The sequence below is a fragment of the Anabrus simplex genome, chromosome 5 (genome assembly GCF_040414725.1).
Source record: "Anabrus simplex isolate iqAnaSimp1 chromosome 5, ASM4041472v1, whole genome shotgun sequence".
NCBI classification, from domain to species: Eukaryota; Metazoa; Arthropoda; class Insecta; order Orthoptera; family Tettigoniidae; genus Anabrus; species Anabrus simplex.
In genome coordinates, this window is record NC_090269.1 from 19,524,976 (window position 1) to 19,548,831 (window position 23,856).

A 23,856-nucleotide genomic window follows, 5' to 3' on the forward strand; every position below is an offset into this window, starting at 1 on the left:
AGCATGAATACCGCCACGTTTGTGCAAAGGAGTGTTACATGGCCTGCCTGCTTCCTCCAGCAAGTCAGTGATTGTTCTCTATCAGACATTAGAGATTTACTTCTTTGCCTGAGGTCCTAAGTAAACTTTAAGACATCATATGACAAGAAGATCATGACCATGAATTTTGTTATTATATGTAATTTAATATTATAATAATTATTCCTGCAACATTGTCTTTATCTGTTATACATATGTTTTAGTTATCACATAATCTGCTTAATTTTATTTGGCTGAATATGGCCAGTAAGTGGCTGAAACTAGTCCCAAGATTTATGTAATGTCATTTACTTGAAATATTGTATTGAAAAGTCAATTGACTCTTATAATTGCACTTCAATACGGAACAAAATTGAATTTTATAAATATGACATCTGGCAACGGTTTTTAGAACTTCTTCAGTTATTTGAATAGTGTCGCTGTACAAACCCTAGTCTGTATGGCGGTGGTCTCTGACGGAAATGCGTATACTCCCTTCAGTGTAAGTGTTTGGCGCGCCATTAGCTTACAGGTTGCATCAGTGTTACGATTGCTGCCGATGTGGATAGATGTTTGCGCCCTTCGTAGCTTTAAATATTTTTGATTTTCGTATTTATAAATGTGAATGTTTCTTCTTTTGTAAAATACAAGCGATGTTACGGAGTTTCTGAACACAAGTGATATTATAGATGAACTACTGTAAATAGAGATATTAGTGATGGTGATGAATTAAAAACATTTTGAAATGACATAGTTTTTTCGATCCAAAATGTGTTTTCATATGTCTCAAAGTCTCTCAAATTTGTAATAAATAAGTTTATTGTGATTTTTTTAAAAATGACTTTCTTCCCGGAGGTTGTTTATCAGTCAAATGCGTACTCGGATGCGGCCGGCATTATTGCATGGCATATGCTGTGCGCACTCATTATAAGGTTAATATAAGGTACTCGGAACACTTTAATGCCCTGAAGTACAATAAATTTTCAGTTGCAGGACAGCATATGCATGACTATAATCACAAATTCACAGACAAAACAAGATAGGAAATTCTCAATCATCAACAAGGGGCCCCTCCTTAACATTATAGAAAGCTGCTTTATACACTGACTGACAGAGCAAATGCAACACCAAGAAGGAGTGGTCAGAACTTTATGCCAATTGCAGGGTAGACTGACGTCACTGAGGTATGCTCATGATGTGAAATGCGCCGCTGTGCTGCGCACGTAGCGAACGATAAATGGGACACGGCGTTGGCGAATGGCCCACTTCGTACCGTGATTTCTCAGCCGACAGTCATTGTAGAACGTGTTGTCGTGTGTCACAGGACACGTGTATAGCTAAGAATGCCAGGCCGCCGTCAACGGAGGCATTTCCAGCAGACAGACGACTTTACGAGGGGTATGGTGATCGGGCTGAGAAGGGCAGGTTGGTCGCTTCGTCAAATCGCAGCCGATACCCATAGGGATGAGTCCACGGTGCAGTGCCTGTGGCGAAGATGGTTGGCGCAGGGACATGTGGCACGTGCGAGGGGTCCAGGCGCAGCCCGAGTGACGTCAGCACGCGAGGATCGGCGCATCCGCCGCCAAGCAGTGGCAGCCCCGCACGCCACGTCAACCGCCATTCTTCAGCATGTGCAAGACACCCTGGCTGTTCCAATATCGACCAGAACAATTTCCCGTCGATTGGTTGAAGGAGGCCTGCACTCCCGGCGTCCGCTCAGAAGACTACCATTGACTCCACAGCATAGACGTGCACGCCTGGCATGGTGCCGGGCTAGAGCGACTTGGATGAGGGAATGGCGGAACGTCGTGTTCTCCGATGAGTCACGCTTCTGTTCTGTCAGTGATAGTCACCGCAGACGAGTGTGGCGTCGGCGTGGAGAAAGGTCAAATCCGGCAGTAACTGTGGAGCGCCCTACCGCTAGACAACGCGGCATCATGGTTTGGGGCGCTATTGCGTATGATTCCACGTCACCTCTAGTGCGTATTCAAGGCACGTTAAATGCCCACCGCTATGTGCAGCATGTGCTGAGGCCGGTGGCACTCCCGTACCTACAGGGGCTGCCCAATGCTCTGTTTCAGCAGGATAATGCCCGCCCACACACTGCTCGCATCTCCCAACAGGCTCTACGAGGTGTACAGATGCTTCCGTGGCCAGCGTACTCTCCGGATCTCTCACCAATCGAACACATGTGGGATCTCATTGGACGCCGTTTGCAAACTCTGCCCCAGCCTCGTACGGACGACCAACTGTGGCAAATGGTTGACAGAGAATGGAGAACCATCCCTCAGGACACCATCCGCACTCTTATTGACTCTGTACCTCGACGTGTTTCTGCGTGCATCGCCGCTCGCGGTGGTCCTACATCCTACTGAGTCGATGCCGTGCGCATTGTGTAACCTGCATATCGGTTTGAAATAAACATCAATTATTCGTCCGTGCCGTCTCTGTTTTTTCCCCAACTTTCATCCCTTTCGAACCACTCCTTCTTGGTGTTGCATTTGCTCTGTCAGTCAGTGTACATATAGATCAATATTTTAACCTGAATTATAATCTTAATGACATTTTACTACAAGGATAGAGGAAGACTGTCAGGGACGTAGGAAATTACTATACAAAATAGTAAATAGTAAAAGAAATGGATATATAAACATCCTTGCACTGGAAACAGATGATGGTAACTTAATACAAACAGAGGAAGGGATTAGGGATGAAATGAAGAAGTGCTTCAACATGCTGTTAAATGGAGATGGGGGGGAACACCACCACCAATGACTGTAGTGTAGATGAAGCCAAAAACAACAAATACCCATTAACATGGCTTGATGTAGAAACAGCACTAAAGAGCATGTGAAATGGGAAGTCCCCAGGCTTTGATGATCTCAGCTCAGACACGATAAAGGCAGCTGGAATACCAGGCTTGAATTGGCTATATAGAATGTTATCAGTGATTTGGGAAAGAAACAAAATCCCAGAAGATTGGAGTAAAGGAGTCATCATCCCACTGTTCAAAAAGGGCAACCAATGGAAATGTGGAAATTACAGAGGCATCACGCTGTTGTCACACTCACTGAAGCTGCTGGAAAAGACCATAGAAATGAGACTTAGGAAGATAGTGGAACCTTTGCTTGATTAAGAACAACACAGGTTCAGGAAAGGTTGAAGTACTGTGGATCTTATCTTTGCAGTAAAAATGCTGACAGAAAAGTTCTGGGAATATGGAAGAAATCTTGTGATTGCATTTGTGGACATTGAAAAAGCATATGATAGTGTTCCTCGAAACAAGATATGGGAATGTCGGGAAGACCAAAAGGTGCCAAAGTACATAATTGACAAAGTCAAGATGCTGTACCGGAAGTGCTACAGCTGTGTCCAGATAGGCAACGGACGATCAAAATGGTTTGAAACTAAGAGAGGTGTCCAATAAGGAAGTGCTCTGTCACCACTCCTGTTCATAATAGTAATGGACAAGGTCATCATATCTATCAAGAAAATGGACAGTGAGCCACACCCACCCTCAATCTGACATAAATACATAGACAACGGCGAGGATAGAAAAGGAAACTACACGTGAAACACGACCAGGAAGGGTGAATGACTCTGCCCTGAACTGGAAATGTTATTCACCTAAAGCAGTACAGGCTTAAACTAACACTACTTTGAGTCAAAATCCAAATAAGTGATAAATGAGAGTTTATTGAAAAAGCAACGTTAATTAAAGAATTAATTGAAAAAGTAAATATAAGATTATAATTGGGTAATACATACGTATATGGGTTAGCCCGAATGACAATCAATCATCATATCCTGAACTCATCAATAAACACATGCACAGTTGCATAATTACGCAAGGGATCTTAGCATTTTTACTCTTGACGACTTTGCATACAACATTTGCGAAGAGAATAGTTTTAGGCTAGGCCTTAAATTGACTGCTCCCATTTATTGAGGGTCAATACTTAATTACAAGTCGGGAGTACCTTATCCATTTCACCCTTTTCTTCTTATCTTTTATTATTTTAATAACTTTCCTCCTTTTTTTTTTTATTTTTTTAAAACAATACCACAATCAATCAATCAATACTGATCTGCATTTAGGGCAGTCGCCCAGGTGGCAGGTTCCCTATCTGTTGCTTTCCTAGCCTTTTCCGAAATGATTTCAAAGAAATTGGAAATTTATTGAACATCTCCCTTGGTAAGTTATTCCAATCCCTAACTCCCCTTCCTATAAATGAATATTTGCCCCAGTTTGTCCTCTTGAATTCCAACTTTATCTTCATATTGTGATCTTTCCTACTTTTATAAACGCCATTAAAACTTATTCGTCTACTAATGTCATTCCACGCCATCTCTCCGCTGACAGCTCGGAATATACCACTTAGTCGAGCAGCTCTTCTTCTTTCTCTCAATTCTTCCCAACCCAAACATTGCAACATTTTTGTAACACTACTCTTTTGTCGGAAATCACTCAGAACAAATCGAGCTGCTTTTCTTTGGATTTTTTCCAGTTCTTGAATCAGGTAATCCTGGTGAGGGTCCCATACACTAGAACCATACTCTAGTTGGGGTCTTACCAGAGACTTACATGCCCTCTCCTTTACATCCTTACTACAACCCCTAAACACCCTCATAACCATGTGCAGAGATCTGTACCCTTTATTTACAATCCCATTTATGTGATTACCCCAATGAAGATCTTTCCTTATATTAACACCTAGATACTTACAATGATCCCCAATGGCCGTGCGTGTAGAGGCGCGCGGCTGTGAGCTTGCATCCGGGAGATAGTAGGTTCGAATCCCACTATCGGCAGCCCTGAAATTGGTTTTCCGTGGTTTCCCATTTTCACACCAGGCAAATGCTGGGGCTGTACCTTAATTAAGGCCACGGCCGCTTCCTTCCAACTCCTAGGCCTTTCCTATCCCATCGTCGCCATAAGACCTATCTGTGTCGGTGCGACGTAAAGCCCCTAGCAAAAAAAAAAAAAAAAAAAAAAAAAAAAAAGATCCCCAAAAGGAACTCTCACCCCATCAACGCAGTAATTAAAACTGAGAGGACTTTTCCTATTTGTGAAACTCACAACCTGACTTTTAACCCCGTTTATCAACATACCATTGCTTGCTGTCCATCTCGCAACATTTTCGAGGTCATGTTGCAGTTGCTCACAATCTTGTAACTTATTTATCACTCTATAGAGAATAACATCATCCGCAAAAAGCCTTACCTCCGATTCCACTCCTTTACTCGTATCATTTATATATATAAGAAAACATAAAGGTCCGATAACACTGCCCTGAGGAACTCTCCTCTCAACTATTACAGGGTCAGACAAAACTACACCTACTCTAACTCTCTGAGATCTATTTTCTAGAAATATAGCAACCCATTCAGTCACTCTTTTGTCTAGTCCAATTGCACTCATTTTTGCCAGTAGTCTCCCATGATCCACCCTATCAAATGCTTTAGACAGGTCAATCGCGCTACAGTCCATTTGACCTCCAGAATCCAAGATATCTGCTATATCTTGCTGGAATCCTACAAGTTGAGCTTCAGTGGAATAATCTTTCCTAAAACCGAATTGCCTTCTATCGAACCAGTTATTAATTTCACAAACATGTGTAATATAATCAGAAAGAATGCCTTCCCAAAGCTTACATACAATGCATGTCAAACTTACTGGCCTGTAATTTTCAGCTTTATGTCTATCACCCTTTCCTTTATACACAGGGGCTACTATAGCAACTCTCCATTCATCTGGTATAGCTCCTCCGACCAAACAATAATCAAATAAGTACTTCAGATATGGTACTATATCGCAACCCATTGTCTTTAGTATATCCCCAGAAATCTGATCAATTCCAGCCGCTTTTCTAGTTTTCAACTTTTGTATCTTATTGTAAATGTCATTGTTATCATATGTAAATTTTATTACTTCTCTGGCCTTAGTCTCTACCCCTATCTCGACATTATCCTTGAAACCAACAATCTTTACATACTGCTGACTGAATACTTCTGCCTTTTGAAGATCTTCACATACACACTCCCCTTGTTCATTAATTATTCCTGAAATGTCCTTCTTGGAACCTGTTTCTGCCTTAAAATACCTATACATACCCTTCCATTTTTTACTAAAATTTGTATGACTGCCAATTATGCTTGCCATCATGTTATCCTTAGCTGCCTTCTTTGCTAGATTCAATTTTCTAGTAAGTTCCTTCAATTTCTCCTTACTTCCACAGCCATTTCTAACTCTATTTCTTTCCAGTCTGCACCTCCTTCTTAGTCTCTTTATTTCTCTGTTATAATAAGGTGGGTCTTTACCATTCCTTACCACCCTTAAAGGTACAAACCTGTTTTCGCATTCCTCAACAATTTCTTTAAACCCATCCCAGAGTCTGTTTACATTTTTATTTACCGTTTTCCACCGATCGTAGTTACTTTTTAGAAACTGCCTCATGCCTGCTTTATCAGCCATATCTCCTTTCATTAGCTTCCCACACACCAAGGAGCACACAAAAAAAAAGGGGTCGACCCAGGAAAAAGATAAACCCCAGCGGGTAAAGAGAAAAAGATACATCAGGAAAAGAACGGAAAATGAATCAGTCAGATAAACACGGGCCAACTTGCGGCCAAGAAAGAAATAAATCAACATGGCGACGTCCAGGTCGAAAAAGATCGGGGCGCACACTAAATAAGGAGAAGAGGTAGCATCCGAGAGAAAAGGGGTGATAACGAACAGTTAAATATAAATTCAATAGACTGACACTTCATCTAAATACTCGGCTCATTCATTTATTCATTCATTCAGCCATACGAACAAATTGCCTTCAAGGCAGGTAACAGTGACCACTGGAGCTAATAGGTAAATCTGGCCAGCTCTTAGAGCGCAATATAACCAAAAATCAATAAGGACAAACATCAATAGCGGCCAAACAGTTCCACTCACTGCAGATGTCAGCGGCACATGTCGTGGCCTCATGGCCACGCATAGATCATCTACAAACATCGCTGTGTACGGTCAGAATAAATCTTCCGGTCGACACACAAACCATAATTCCAACCGGGGGCAAATGCGTTTCATTGAAAAGCCCATTATAATGGACAAAGGCTCAGATTTAGATGCACCACAATTATATCAACAACGCACACAAACACATACCATCCTCTCCCCGAGTATCAAGACGGATTTTCGGTCAGCGAAAATAAGAGAAGAAAAGGAAGACAGATCATACACAAGATACAAATCCAGAATGGTACGTTACCCTCAATATCAATCTTCAGAACACGTTAATCGTGCAGTGATTTAGCACGGTTTTAAATCTAAAATGCATCCATTTGAAAAGTAATAACATCGCTCCTTTGTGTGAGGCCTCCATATAATTATTCTTCCCCATCATCAGAACAAAATAATTATCAAGGAGAAGATAGTTAAAAGACCTAGTCGAGACAAGATCATCAATGCTCTTGACAGGGGGGGGCTGCCCTCTATCGATAAAAGCCGGAAACACATATAGTAACAGTTTGATACCTATTCAGTGAAACATTGGTAAGACATTTTGGAAACCATGCTGGAGCAGCATGTTTCAACAGTGAACCAAATGCCCTGGTATTTGCTGATGATGTACTTTTATGGGGAGAGACAGAAGCTGAAGTTCAGAAGAAACTTAATGAAACAATACATTCAAAAATTTTGGACTGAAGATGAGCAAAACAAAGACCGTGGAAATGACCATCAACAGGGAAGGAACAAGCTCAAATATATTTCTGGAAGGAGCAAAAATCGAATCAGCTTCCCACTTCAAGTACCTCGGAAGCACAATCTCGAAAGAAAACTCTGTTAGGCAGGAAATACTCAACAGGACACAGAGAGCATCAAACTTCTACAGTCGTCAGAAATCTTCTCTGGGACTGCAAAATACCACAAAAAGCGAAAACAATCATGTACCACTCTTACTTCGTACCAATCCTCACGTACGGTTTAGAGACATGTACCCTACTAAACAAAGACTTCAATAGAATCCAGGCAACTGAAATGAGATTCATTAGAACCATGAACTAAACTACCAGAAAGGACAAGGTCAGAAATGAAGTGAATAGGAAAGTAGCTGGTATTGAGGTTCCTATTACCAGTGTCATAAAGAAAGACTTCAGTGGTATGGGCACATAATGAGAATGAACAGGGAAAGACCTGCCAGAAAATATTTTGACTTTAATCTCATGGGAAGAAGACCACAGGGAAGACCAAGAAAATGTTGGACAGAGACTGTAAGATCAGATGTGGAGGAGAGAGGGCACAAATGGGAGGATGTACTGGAAGAGAAGATGTATGAAGACAGAAGAGGATGGCGAGTGCTTGTACACTACACCCGGAAAACTGGAGTTTGGATATGATGATGATTAAACAGTCTGATTCCAACAGAGTTTCCATGTCTCAAGGCAATGGTTTTACTCTTGTGCTCGATAAAAATATTATTTCTTGTTCGCGTCTGGTGACTGTGATTGTCAGAATTCTTTCTGAAGTGATCAATATTTTTTTTGCACGTGTAGAATGGATTGCATGATGTATATGCTTGGTACTGGGAGTATCCTTAGTCTCTTAAATAATGGTCTGCAATGATCTAACCTGTTACGTCTCGATATAATTCTGAAAGCTCATTTCTGTATTCGAAAAATAACATCAAGATTTGATTTGTAGCAGCCCCAGAGTCCAATAGCATAAGTGATGACTGAATGGATATATCCAAAATGTGCTATTCTAACAAATTCTTCAGTACAACTGTTAGACAAAATCCTTAAGGCAAAACAAACAGAACTCAAAGACTTCCCTATTTTTTTAATATGACAATCCCATCTTAAATTTTTATCCATATGGACACCTAAAAATTTTGTGGTCAACGTATTTTCAATTGCTTTTGCATTTAATATAAGGTTGTGTTATTTTGCAGTTTTGTCATGGTAGTTAGATGCCTTGAAAAGCCAAATATCCTGTTTGACCTTCTAATTCCGATTTTTAGGAACGTCAGACCAAGAAATCGTAATTCAATTTTTCATACTATTCACAGCACCTTTCCTCAACAGCCATCTTTTTTCCCACATCTTCGGCCCCGCCTTAACCCCCCCCCTCCCTTCTTTCCTTTCCTTTCCTTTCTCCGCCCTCTCTCCTTGCCCTCGCCCTTTTTTTTGAATCTCGCAACAGTTAGTACGAAACACACAACAGTAGGTCACATGCCGCAACGAAAGGTTTCATATAACCTGTGCCATTTGATTAGCACTCTCTCTCTTTCAGTATATTAATTTTGTCTATCATATATTCAGGTTAACATCGTGGACACTGCATTGAATTGGGAATGTCTGCCAGCTGCAAATTAAGGACGTGTTAGTTATTTAACCATATCTTTGTGTGCTGTCCTTCATTCGACCATTGACAATGTCCAACAGAGGAACTTTTCAGCATTTTCATGATATTTTAACAGCAAGCACTAATGGAAAATTTTAACATGATGCAACGCATTGAGCTTGATGTTAATTTTGTCATATTTTACGTGTTGTACACATAGTTCTTTCCATATGTTTTTAACGCTTTTTAATGTCATTTGTGTGTGTTTGTACATTTGTTTTAGTTATTGGATGTGTTTGTACAGTTTTGCATTAAGGCTGATGATTGTCAGCCAAGGTCAAAACTAGTTCCTAGATTAGAAATGTAATTTAAACATTGCATAACATAGTATTGGAAAGGTGGACGATACAACCTAAGTTTAGTTATTATTGTAATTTGTCAATGTGCAAGAGGCATGCTTAAAGGGGGAAAAAAAAAATCGTAGAAGTGTATTAAACTTAAAATAAGAGAGAAATGTGGATGGATAGCCTTGGTACCTAAATCCTTGTCTATTGTAGATTTACCTATAGGTGCACTTTGATACTTGCATAATTACCTTTCTGTAATTGTGGGTAATAACTACTTAACCCTCACCAATTTCCATTATACAGAATGCATACCGACCACAGCGCCGCTTCCGTAGAAAAGATGCTCCCCCCGAGGATGAGGAGATTCGTGTGCAGAGTACCCTTCTAGAATATGGGTGCAATATTAATTCTGTAATTGCGTCCAAGGAGACTGACCAGGTAAGTTAAATAATTTCACTTCTAACTCCACTTATTCATTAGATGATTATTAATCCTGCTTGGGGAGTCAGTTTTTTTTCTTTCACAGGTGCTCGAAGTACTTTAATACTTTGTGTGCAAAATGAATTATTTTTTAACCCTTTAACTGGGTGCTAAGTTCTCCACATGTGTAACCTGCCTTGGGTACACTTTCCCCCACTTTATGATATTTAAATATTTTCTGCAAAAATGTGTACACAATTAGTTCAGTTTAATATGATAGTGATTATTATACTTCAATAATGGGTTACTAACATTATTTACATTATTTTCGTGGTTGTATATCCAGATGATTACAGGTTTTATAGGTTGCTGTCTATGTGATATAGGGGTAAACAAGGTCATCTACGAATGCGCTGAAGTATTCTTCTACACTATGTACATCACTAAAACTATATTTATCATATTTACCCCTGTAAGAGCAATTCTTAGTCTTGGGGCACAATTCGCAACAAACTGATGCGATTGTCACATTCTGAACATCTTCCTTGTCATTTGGTTCATCTGGAACCACTTTACTTTTATTTTCAGGATCACTTTCACTGTCCTCTTCTTCAGTACACATCCATGCATCATCATCTTCATCATCAAAAAATACCTCTTCTTCACCCTCAGTCTTTTATAACTGTCCTACCCCCCCATTAGGATCTAGAAATCTCACTCCCAGTTTCCCACATACCCACTCCGTAGTCTCATTTAAATCCCCAGTCACTTTCCAATCAATATTCCTCCTACACAGTATTCCACTGATAACAATCTCTGCTTCCTTAAACTCACCCGACCGGCGAGTTGGCCGTGCGGTTAGGGGCGTGCGGCTGTGAGCTTGCATCCAGGAGATAGTTGGTTCGAATCCCACTGTCAGCAGCCCTGAAGATGGTTTTCCATGGTTTCCCATTTTCACACCAGGCAAATGCTGGGGCTGTACCTTAATTAAGGCCACGACCGCTTCCTTCCAACTCCTAGGCCTTTCCTATCCCATCGTCGCCATAAAACCTATCTGTGTCAATGCGACGTAAAGCCAATAGAAAAAAAAAAAAACTTCACCCGTGCTGCATTTACCAGATCCCACACATCCCCAACTGTGTTGGTACTTATACCAGCTTGGCTTGTTGTTGGAACTAACGTGAAACATTATCACCTTCCCCTTTCCTTCCTTCTTCTTTTCTACTTTCCTCAACATCTGCCTCAACCTAATTCATGGATAACACTCTACCCTGGTTCCCTTTCTTCCACACACTTTCCCCACATGTCTAACAATGGACTCCCCCATGACCAGGGCCTCAACCTTACCCACCTCATTTGATCCCCTCCCCTCCTGGTCATCCCTATCTTTCCTGACAGCTGCAGAAGCTACTTCCTCCTCCCTTTTCTCCCTCCCATGAACCTGTTCCACCTGTCTTTTCCTATTCTGTACTCCACATTTCCCTTTCCTACCTTTTCCCTTCCTCCTACTTCCACACTTCTCAGTAACAGTTTCCTGTTCCTCATCTTCCCTCTGTTGTTCTAGCTGCAGTGACTCATTGCACAGTAAAGCTTCGTTGCTCTAAAGGCCTGAGCTATCAAAAATCTTATCTTGTGATGTCTTGCAAAGTGCAGAGTCTGACCATGCTTGCAGTGACCAAGAACGTGTGCAAGTGTTTCAGACATTGTCGCAATGCCTACAAGGATTGCCGTCCTTAGTCCTGCTGGGCACAGCACAAACTGCTGCTTCGTTTCTGGTTATTTTGAGAGCATCTGTCCACTTGCTGTATTATAGACCATTTGGTGGCTGATCCATCTGTTGGAAATCAGATGTTCTTTCAACAGGTTACACCCTTGCCCTTAAAGGGGAGATTGCACCACTTTTGAAATTCTTGACCTCTGAGTTGTGCTCTGATATTACTGGAATTGAGAAAATTTTTCCTGGAACTTAATAAGCTGGCATCAGGTTGGAGGTTAAGCTGCATTAAAGAATAATTGGACGGTGTTTTGCGTTATGCGGCTATGCGTCAAATCTTAGTTTTGAGCAAAATGCGTTCAAAGATTTTCACATTTAAAACCATCTTAGAAGAGATATTTTAGACAAAATAATACAATATGTGGTACAGTTGCGTAATGCTAATATGCTAATATTCACAAGAAAATTCATTCAGTGCAATATTTTCTTTGTTTTCCTCAAATTTAATTTAGCCATATTTGCAGTTTACGGGTCGAAGATAATGCATCAGGCAGCTAAGCACCAAACTGTGGCGGTTTACATTTTGATGCTCAGGGTTACGGAACTTGTAGTTATGCAACAAGTTACGTGCCACTATGTGAGATTTTGTTGTTAATAACCAAGAACCAACAACAAAATATTGGATTTTCAATACCTATTACTATTTTATTATATCAGAATTTTACAGAAACATTCATTAATAGGACTATATGAATAGTGGAAAGTGTTTACTATGTTTCTAGGTAACAATAAATCTAGTTACAGAAATACAAAGGACACATTTGAATCACATACATTTGTTTTTTTATTTTCATTTCTTACACACTCAGTTTGCAGTGTAAAATCAAGGTTTTCATCAAAACCATCTATATCATCGTATGTTCCACCATTTGAACACAGTTTTTCATAGAAACTTCTAGAGTCACTTGGAATGAGATGCATGATACTCTTCAAGTCTTTCAGTTTGGGTTCTTATATTAGCTTCACATTAGGCCATAGAAGTTCTAGACTATCATCCCGAAATACGTCAGGATCACTCAGACGTGATGAGCTTTTTCTTTCCAAGCAAATTTCTTGGCCTTCACTGCTTTTGAAAGATGTTTTCAAAATAAGTGAATGTGGTTTTCTCGTTTCGATTTCAATTTTCCTGGTTTTCAGCCATCTGACAGTCTTACCTTCAATGTCTTTCTTCCTGTTCATTACCTTAGTTTCCAAACAAGCAAATCCCATGAAGTCTTCTTTCTTCATCTCTTTTACTATAAATTTATTTTTTCTACGGCATTGCTTCATGACTTGCATGTAATCATCAGGAGTGTACAGCCGCTGCTGAAACTTTAAGGAGCACTGTATGTCTCCAAAGTCATCATTGTTGGGCAAGAAACTGTGCCCTGGTATTAGAAATTTCATTTGAATGGTTTCTAATGTTGGATGTGAAGCCAGGATACTCTTCAACATAAGAACAAGCTTTATGTTCCTGTTCTGTCCCCCACAAGAATCTGACCACAATATTAGATGTTTCTTTCGCTCTTCTAAATTTTCCATGAGATGTTTGAGACAAGACCCTATCTCTTGTGCTCCACGGCCAGTTTGCCCTTCTAGCCAGACATAGCAGTAGCCTTTATTTGACCCTCCATCATGAACTCCACAGTTTTACAGCCACAATACACGTTTGTAGAATACTATATTAGTGGAGATTCTTGGCAAAGGTAGAGTCCGCTGGAGATCAAATGTCAGAACTGCTAAGTCTTTGATTGTAGCAGCACGATTCATATCGTTCTTCATTTCAAAACATGCCATTTCTGCTACCTCTTGATGGATCTCCAGTTGTTGCCGTAGGTCAAGTGAATCCTTATGACTTCTCAGTTGAGCATTTAGAGAATTGTAAACATTGCAGGTGTCTTTCTTAAGTACTTTGTGCCTCAGATTGAATTTAGTATAAAATATTTTCTTGTAGGAGGACAGTGACACAGGCTCAGAATACTCACTTTTGTACAGGCCGTACATGACCGGAATAGTGACAAGTGATGGGAGGAAGTCACTACTAGTCTGTGCCCTGCAATAGTGTGACTTATACCTAGGGAATTGGTTTATGAGGCTGATTACTTCGGCCACCTTACCTTTGTGTAATCTATTTACAGTGTTAGATTTCCCCCTACCATTCTTAATAACTTCGAAATTTCTTGTCTGTTTCCTACATGCATCGATCCTGTCCCCAGATATTCTAAGTTTGAGTGAAAATTTGTTTGCACACCCACCAAAGTGTAAATTCTAGTGCAGGTTCTTCTGCTTGTTCCCTTGACTCTCTCTCTACCTCGACCATGGATACTTTGCTAGAAATGAAAAAAACCTTAGCTTCATAAGATCTAAACTCCAGAAATTGTTGAATTCCTTCCTTCTTCCTTCTATGCCTACTTTTCATGGCATTTATCCTGGCAAAGGAAGTCTCGAAATTCTTTAGCATCGACAACCTTCCCACGTTGGCTAACATATGACTCGTTTAGCTGGTATTTCTTTTTTCTGTCGTCCCTGCTCTGATCAGGTACTTTCCTTTTTCATTCCTTTCTTGGCCTCCCTTCAGATATAGGGGCTGTGTTCAAATTTTCTGGATTTAATGAAGGCGAATCAGCGATCGCTATGGAATCGTTGAAACTTTCATTTCCAGCTTCCACATTATTAACAGAGTTGATGGTTTCCGTGACACAATTATTACTAAACCTCACTTCAGACGTGGCTTGACAGTTCTCTACGGCTGCATGTTGGTCTGTTACATTACTCTCTTGTACTGAATCATTATAATTGTATGAATGTATTACAGAAATATTTAAAATAGTTTTATTTGAATCCGCCTTATTAATGAAAGGAAAGTATTTATTTAACCATACATGTTTCGGGAAGTCAACCATTCCCTTCAGACTATCCAATTCGGATCAGACAACCATATTAACCTATCATGGTTAAATTTATCAACAGTCATTATCATTGTTTTGGAAATTTGTATCAAACATGTGAGAACTTTCAGTATCTTGCACACTGAAGAAGTAATTTTTTGATGTAGGTGCGAGTACATCTTCACCACAGTGGAATAAAAAATCGCAAGTATTGTATGCAACAGGTAACAGAGGCGCAAGTTCAGCAGGGTCACTTGAAAATGGTTCCCATTGGCTTCTTTCTCTAGCACAGCTTGCTGCAGGCGACAAGAGTATCCTTGTTTTCTCCAGCCATGCGTCTATTTGCTACCTGCAACAACATAATACGTTACTTCCCCAAGGCTTTACGTAAGATGTAACGAATTCTCCTAATTTAATCGTCTAATATTCTGCGACGTGAAAGCGTAAATCAAGTGAAATGATTAGATTTACCTTACTCGAGGGAGAAGACCACAATATCAGTTGAAAACACTCGCTCGTCCCATAACTCATCCTTCGAGGAAAATAGCAAATAAGTGTTGTATTCGTAAAACAAATAGCAGAAAAAAGAAATGCTGACTAACTCTAATGCCTTCAAGGCCTTAAGGCCTTAGTGGGTGACTTATAATTAATTACTAACTTAATGAGAGCTTATGACCATGCTGTACGTAGTACTAAACTGCTTGGTGAAATTAAGTTCCTTAAATCAAAACAGGCAGCTGTACACTTATAGTGTGATACAGTAAAAACAAAAAAGCACTCATGATAATACATTGTATAGTAATAACTCGTACTTCATACCTGTGATATATGGAACATGTCCCTTTCAGTTCTACTTTCTATCTCCTCCAGCTGTTCCACAGACAATAAAGCAAGTATTTTTTGCGTTCTCGTTGTCATGATGCAAGATTAAGAGTGACGAGCACACCACACCACAATTCTACAGACTGTTCTTAAATAAACAAACAGTGTATCAAACATAGCCTATTGAAATCAGCTTGCCAGCTAATATTCCGGAGGAGTAAAACTGTGTGCGATATCGCTTAGCCGGATGTTACAAAACGCCATATACCACTTTGTGAAAATTTAAATTTATAATTCCACCTTGACAGTGTTGTAATTGTCTTTATTGTAAAGACAACATTAGACTACATTCATGATGCATGTATATAGTATTTTTTGTGTATTTGTTTGCTTATTAAGAATAGTCTGTAGAATTGTTGTGGTGTGGTGTGCTCGTCACTCTTAATCTCGCATGATGACAACGAACGCAAAAAATACTATATAGTCTAATGTAGTCTTTTCAATAAAGACAATTACAGTATTGTAAAGGTGGAATTATAAATTTAAATTTTCACAAATGGATACTTTGACAATACGGGCTCAAATATGAAATTTATAACGTGCAATATACCACTTGCTGAATCAGACCTTTCAATAAGGCGCATAGACGGTTGATGCATAACTTGTAATCCCGCATCATGATAGTGGCGCTTAAGTTTTTCTTCTGTTACATCTGTTTAAATTCAAACAGAGCTCCGTGTGTATTCGAGCAGTTAGTTCAGCCCCTTATGCGGTAGATGGTGCCAGTATTCCGGTTTTGGAAAATTGTCGTTTAGCCGGTTGATGTATAACACCGTTCAATTGCTTTCATTTTTGAGGCTCCTGGTGTTCAAAATATAAAGGTTTCTGTCATTTCTCAGTAACTGCAGGACATTTCTCTGGTGTAAAACTGCCTCCCATTGTGACCGAAATAAGCCTAGACCTTTGTATTTTCTTGGGCTATATAACACGCTATCCAGCATATCAGCAGGTAGTTGTAATATTTCTTTGAGGCTGGACTTTATCAGTTTGTGGGCATCAACAAGGAATATCTTAGGTATCGAATCCAGAGGGGCGGTTTGAAAGGGATAGACAAGAGAGGGACAAACTGATGTGTTCATTATACAGAATTATTGATCAGCCTGCAATAGAAAATTAAGTAGCTCTAATTTATGTCCCAATTTGTGCATTATGCTTTTGGGATTGAATGTGATTACATTTTTTAAATTTACTCTCAAATATTTGATGGAATTTCTTTGATGTTTGTAATAATTATTACCTTCATAAGATGGTAAAGCATCTCCTAAAGTTTTCCCTTCTTGATGTTGATGCATTTAGATTTCGAAGTGTTGATCTCGGGTCCAGTTTTGTTGAATCCTTGAATGGCCTTTTTGCAAATGGGCTAATTTAAAATAAATTGCCATATTGCTGTAATGTCATAATATATGAATTTTAAAGGTTTTAAATGGACTAACATTAATTTTTTTCTGATATATGTATTGTTTTGCTTTTTTTGCCGGTCATTGTATCTGTTTGTCAGATCCTTGATCTTTTCTTGTAGGACAAAGGGGAAGAAGAGAATGGTCAACCAGTGTCTCCTGAAGCACTAGATACACAAAGACTGGAAGAGGTGATGTTAAAATTTCTTTCCTATAGGTTTGATTTCCTAAGAGGTGATGTTAAAATTTCTTTCCTATAGGTTTGATTTCCTAAGAGGTGATGTTAAAATTTCTTTCCTATAGGTTTGATTTCCTAAGAGGTGATGATAAAGTTTGTTTCCTATAGGTTTGACTTCCTATCTTTAATTTTTACTGTTGTATCTTTTGCAATTAATATTTGATTCAGTAATTTTGTGTTTGCTGTTGAATTTTAATTTGGCATTAGCATTTGATTTTCTTTTATTCGCCTTACTGACTGTATGCTGATTGTAAATTAATATTTGATTTTAAGTTCTGTTTTTAGTATGTTTGTGTGATGCATGTGCTTGCAGCAAAAAGTCCTTGCCTTGATGAATAGTATGGCATCAATGGGTGAACAAGAGGTAAGTTATACTGTATGCTATTTTCAATAGAATGTATAGGCTTCCTCAGCATAGATTTGTTTAATATTCTTACTACAGTATTTAAGTCTGGATGTCAGAGGTAAATTATTATAAGTGACAATTCACTAGACATTTCACTATCTTTACAGAAGAGCAGAAAGAAGCTGCTGAGATGCATATTTCGCTACCTTTAAGGCAGGTCTAATCGTCAGTTCTGACCATAATCTATAAATGGCCTATAGAGGTCCATATTTACTACTTACAGTGACAATGTCACTACAGTGAAAACTCTTTAATTTGATGTTGGTTAATTCGAAATACAGGTAATTCGAAGTAAATGTCATTCTCCGAATTCAAATATAGGCCTTCACGTGTTATTTCGATTGATTAATTTGAAATACAATTAATATGTAATTCGAAGTTCTCATCAGGCACCTAAACTATCAGTACTGTAATCTGGTTGCTGTAGAGCAGCTAACAAATAGTCATTGCAGACGACAATTAATGACATTGAGTGACTGTCTCGTATCCCTGATTGCCGCGTGCGTGCCAGAATAGTATGTTAGCTCTACTTCAGTTTTTGAAGAATTAAAGCTTTTATTGTAAGCATATGAAGTGCAGTTCCTTAGGTCAGCTCTACAAAAAACCAGGAGAGACAGAATCAAGCATGAATATGTAAGGAGAGACCTGCAGGTGTACTTGACCATGGAGGAAAGGATAGGTGCTGCGAGATTGAAGTGATTAGGACATGAGAAGCGAATGCACCCAACTCTTACTCCACGCCAGTATCTGGAGATGGAGGTGCCTGGAAGAAGACCTATTTGGCGGCCTAGAAAGAGATGGACAGACCAGGTTAATGAAGATCTGAAGAGGATAGGAGTAACATGGGATGCACTTGACAGAGAAAAACTATACCAGGAAGAATTCAGTGGAGGCATATCATTCACAAAGTTCCTACCCGGTCTGCTTGGAGAAAAACCTGATGATGATGATGATGATGATGATGATTGCTGCTTCTTTGTTACTTTTTTTATTGCATTATCAACGAACCTTATTATTGTGAGCTACACGTACGGCGCACAAATTCCGGCACAAGAGCTACATTGGTAAGGCGCGGTCGCAGAGTTATTTTTGTTCAAGTTTCGTAGAGTCTTAATTTGTTTATAATGGAATTGCAAGCAGACAAAACAGAAACTGGGTCTTCTTACACGCCTGCCAGCTAAAGGTGCAGAATGACGGCCTTATCAATTCTGTACTGTCTCATCTCTACCAGAAATGCCCCAGAAAATGTTGTGAATGCAATGGGTGTATTAGAAGATTTTATTTTGACAACTACAGAAATGCACTTAACCCAGGAACGCCGGAGTTTTCAATTTTTAATAATTTTTATTTAATATTCCCATCGTGATCATATTAGAGAACATTTAAAAGTCATTTCTTCTAAAGATTGGATGGTTGGTTTCTGAATGAGGGCCTGGTACTGTACGGTACCGCACAATGCTTGACATAGCTTTTGGGTGGAACATGCAAATTGTTAACCTCGTTAGAATACCATGATATATAGTGCTTAATATTGGTACAGAATATCACAAGTTTCTTAACAACATACAAAAGAACAAAAGGTGGATAGGTTCATTTATGATATCCCTTCGGGGATTCCGAAAAATAACATTAGCTCAGACGTGACATATCTTTAGAAAATGGTAATAGGAATAATTTTACTTTAGATTTCAGCTTTTCTGATTTAGTCACCTATTTCCACTTTTCACCAGTTTAGAATGGCAAAATGCAGTTTGCACAACACTTGACGCATTCTGTCCGGGATTCGCATCCGTTGGCCGCACATTGCCGTCGTTGGTTTGTTGGAGCAATCTAGTAGGGCTAATGTAGGCCATTGTATCTCAAGGGGTCAGGTACTCTAGAAAGAAAAGAAGTGTGAACAACTGTATTTACTACGTTTATCCCTTCAAAGTACCACCCAATATATATATATATATATATATATATATATATATATATATATATCGTAATGAATAATTTGTTGAACCTGTCCTTTAGAAGCCAATTAGAAGTAAAATGGCGATGAATATTTTTATTTCTTCGGGGTTATTTTTCCTTTGTAAAAAGCACATACTTTACGGCTTCAGAGCACAAGAAATTCACAATTTCATCATAAAAACCCTCAAATATTTCGGTCGGCATTATATATCGACAAGTGGAAAATTTCGCACTAGGGAAGTGGACTGTTGTGGGTCATCCACCATCCAGGTGGCTGGTGGACGGGGTGATGATTTCGGTCTCTTCCCGGGCCGTGAATCATTATCGATCACGGATTCTCTACTCCTGTGCAGAATTTGCTGCTTTAGCACCACTTCTGCTGGTACTCGGCATTGACCTCCTGTTATGTTATCTACAAGACCCCCTTCATCTTCCTCAGATAGTATATTAGATTCCAGTGGTTCAGTGTGCTATGACCTGGATTTTTAAAGTAAAATCTACAACTATGCAGTTGTGTGACACATATAAATAATTATTAGCAACTACAGTATGAATTGTTACTTTAGAATCACTCTTGGAATTAAGGAGGAGAAAAGGGAAAGGAACACAGAGGTACGGTAAGCGCCGTGCAGTACCATACTATACCAACGGAATAATTAGTGTCATAACAGCTAACACAGAAATGATGACCAATTGCTTGTTATGTAAATTCATAGACATATTTCAGGATAGTAAACCACATCATAAAAAATTGTATTGTCAAAATTTATAAGCAAAATAAAGCAACTTACTTTAGACAGGCAGTCATTTTTATACCTCTTGACACGATCTCAAATTCCAAGCAGTTGTTCCCGCAAACACAAACACTCAAATAAAACCCTCTATTGATGTCAGGCATTGTAGGGAGCATATCCTTGACAAAGTAATGTAAAGTTGCCAGATTTATGGCACGAGTAAGGATCAGTATGAGAAAATTGGAAGTAATCCGCACTGGTACTATACGGAACCGCACGGCATTGCCGGGTTAAGCAGCGCACCATTGACTCGTATTTCGTTTTTCAGTGTTTGCCTAATGAGGAAAACGTTAAAATGTGTTGTTGTTGGAACTTAATTTCTATGTTGGCTACCATGTTAGAATGGCTGTATATTGGCCACTCTGTCGTACATAGTTTTTTCGAGTTTTCATTTGTTTTCGTGTGTTTTGAACATCAAGATATCTATGGTTTCAAAAGAAGTCAAATAGAATATTGTGTGTGCATTGTATCAAGATGTAAATATTATTGCATCCTGGATTATAATCAACGTACAATAGTTACGCGAGTACTTCAAACCATAGATAACTGCAGGATTTATTTTTCTTCGTAAATATCTAACATAAAGCACCACAGACTGGAAACTATTTGGTGACTCACTTAACCCAATTTCTAGCCTGTCAACCGTGCATAATGGAAAATTCTAAGTTGTCGACTCTGCCTGTGAATTGTTTCAAATTGTCTGACGGAATTCGCTACATTCGCACATCCTTCCGGTCGATATCAGGTGATCGACAATAGTTTTGTTGCTTCAGTTTATTGTTTCGTATTTACGAAAAAGTAATCAAATAATGGCTAGGTGTGTTCTAAACATTCAAGAAGAGCGAGCCAGTCTATTTAGGTATGTAAATTTTAAGACTAATGAACCCTGGACTTCCTTATTATTATGTAAGTCTCTGTACCATATACCCAATTTTTGCAGCTTCCTTTTATTATTGTATTCTAGACTGAAAAAGTGGGAATTATTATCTTTCTTACAATTTCTCCTCTATTCGTCTTGAGGATTGGGGGTATTTGGGTTCGAGTCGCAAATACAACACTAACTTAAATATTTTCAGTATTTTTTTTGTTACGCAGAAATTTGTTTAATTCGAGGTTACGTAATTCAAGGTCTGATTTTGTTAGTCCCGAACCGTTCGAATTATAAACGTTTTACTGTACACTAAAAAATAGGATATAAGGCGAGTCCACCTTGTCTATACTATACATTTTTTCATTTATGGTTATTTACATCAAACTTCTAAACTTCTTCCTAATTGTCCGATGTCCTGTTTTTGACCGTCCTGTCAGGTCAAGATATATACAGCTGATCTGTGATATTGACTGACTATCAACTTTGTGTGAATTAAGTAAGAACTTGTTGTTATTATTACTATTGTTAGTTCTATAAGCCATCTCAATGTCATGTTTTTAAAATACCTTAGACAATTCATATGAGTGTTTATTTTCATTCATATTATGTCCTGTTTTCCAGTGTAGTGAGTTCTGACCATGGTGAACTATCGTTAAGAGCCAATACAATAAGGAGTGCGGTGGATGAGCATAATATTGAACTGTTGTATGATCAGTTAACCATTGTTGATTGCTGCGTTCTCCTTGCACATGCAGTAGTATCACATATCTTATCTTCATTCCTGTGAAACATAAACATACAATAGTGTACCATAAGAAGGCACGACCAAAACAAGTCGCAGCACTCCTCAAAATAATTTTTTTTTAAATTTATAATAATTTACCTCTGACATCCAGAATTTTGAATGCAAAAATTAGCTACTTCGAGTTTGACATTAGGTTATCAGTTAACTCCTTTCTGCTGTAAATAGTCAAAGCATGCAGTTTATTTCAGAATGGGTATTGGTAGTATTGTGGCATCATGCTAATTTTTTACCAAGATAATTTTAGCTTTTTATAATAAAATTATTCTTAATAATTTTTTTGTGTTGGTCCACCTGTTCTTTCCTTTTATATTAAATTGTATCAACTTAAAGAAGAGAAGTTTACATGAGTAACACAAACATCTTATTTACATTCCCTATTGATGCTTACATGTGTGTCAGGTCAGGTATATCTTCCTACTATATGCAACAGTAGACTGTACTACCTGCAACTTTCTGGTCGATGGTGGGGTGCCATTACCAAACATGACAAAAATGAGGGAGAACAAATGGCTATGGGCAGAGGAGTTCACCCTTAGGGGGCTTGTTGAAGCCTTTGTGTAGGAAATGATACATAAATTCATCAGGAAGTTGCTTGCTTGCAGATGTGGCAGGGGACTGCTAAAGGCTAAGGGAGATAACCCTGACAGAAAATCTTCTCTAACGTTAGGCCTAGCAAGTCAGTTGGAGATTAACTGCAATTGCTTGCAATACTTATATGAGCCTAGGAAGCAAACAAAGAACTCTGAGCAGACGACAGCACCTGCAGACCCATACCAGGTATGATGGCCAGTCCTTGCGATCGTGCAACAACCCCAGAGAAAACAGCACATTTGAATAGGAAGAATCAGTGTGCTGAGTTTGACTGGAAAATGTGAAGAGTTAGTGGACATCATGGAGAGAAGGAAAATATCAAGCCTAGGACCGAGTGAAACTAAATGGAAAGGTAAAGGGAAGAAAGAGTTGAGGAAGAACTATACCCTCTACTGAAATGGTAACAACAGAGAGATGAGAAATGGAGTAGGATTGATATTGGCAAAAGGGTTTGATGATCCAGAACATCAGTGAGAGGATTATAAAGGTAACAGTTCACCTAGGGAAAGAGAAGCTGACACTGGTGCAAGTGTATGACCCCCTGATGGGTTGCAGCCAAGATGAAAAGAACAAGTTTTTTTGGAAGACCTAAAAGAGACCATCATTGAAGAGAGAGCAATCATCAGAAGGCACCTGAATTCACTGCTCGGGGCAGACAGGATTGGCTATGAGAAGGTGATGGATCATAGGACCATGGGAGTAAGAATTCAGAAGGGAAACATTTCCTCGACTTCTGCTTAAGAAACTGTTTGGTAGTAAACAACTGTTGGTTCAGCAAAAGAGTCATTCACAAGATTACCCGATACACCTGGGATGGACAGAGCAAGAAGGTCATTGACTATTTCATTACAGATAAAGAAGTAGACTTGTGACTGATGATACAAGTGAGAATCTCAATAGCGACCACTGGTTATTAGTAGCAGATCTGAAAGACATTACCACTGGTTATTAGTAGCAGATCTGAAAGACATTAATTTACCAAAGATAACAATCAGGAAATTACCTATGATTAAGGTGTGGAAACTACAACACATTGAAAAGAGGACCGACTATCAGGACCGTAAAAGAGGGTAACTGCCTACAGAAGAAGTGGAGAGTGGTGAGTTAGAGTGGGCAAGATTTTAAAATACACTGACTGACAGTGACAATGCAA

At 39.1% G+C, this 23,856-nt stretch overlaps 1 protein-coding gene across 2 annotated transcripts in view; it reads left to right on the forward strand.

The window, feature by feature from the left end:
* The window catches only part of fidipidine (coiled-coil domain-containing protein 93), a 213,465-nt gene that overhangs the window by 101,638 nt on the left and 87,971 nt on the right, over positions 1-23,856 (forward strand). Inside the window, exons 6-8 of one of the 2 annotated variants that reach the window (XM_067146795.2) lie at positions 10,006-10,140; positions 17,165-17,233; positions 17,594-17,644. In XM_067146795.2, the coding sequence (XP_067002896.2) occupies positions 10,006-10,140; positions 17,165-17,233; positions 17,594-17,644 (255 nt within the window). The remainder of the gene's footprint in view (positions 1-10,005; positions 10,141-17,164; positions 17,234-17,593; positions 17,645-23,856) is intronic. The other variant, XM_067146796.2, reaches the window with a different exon arrangement.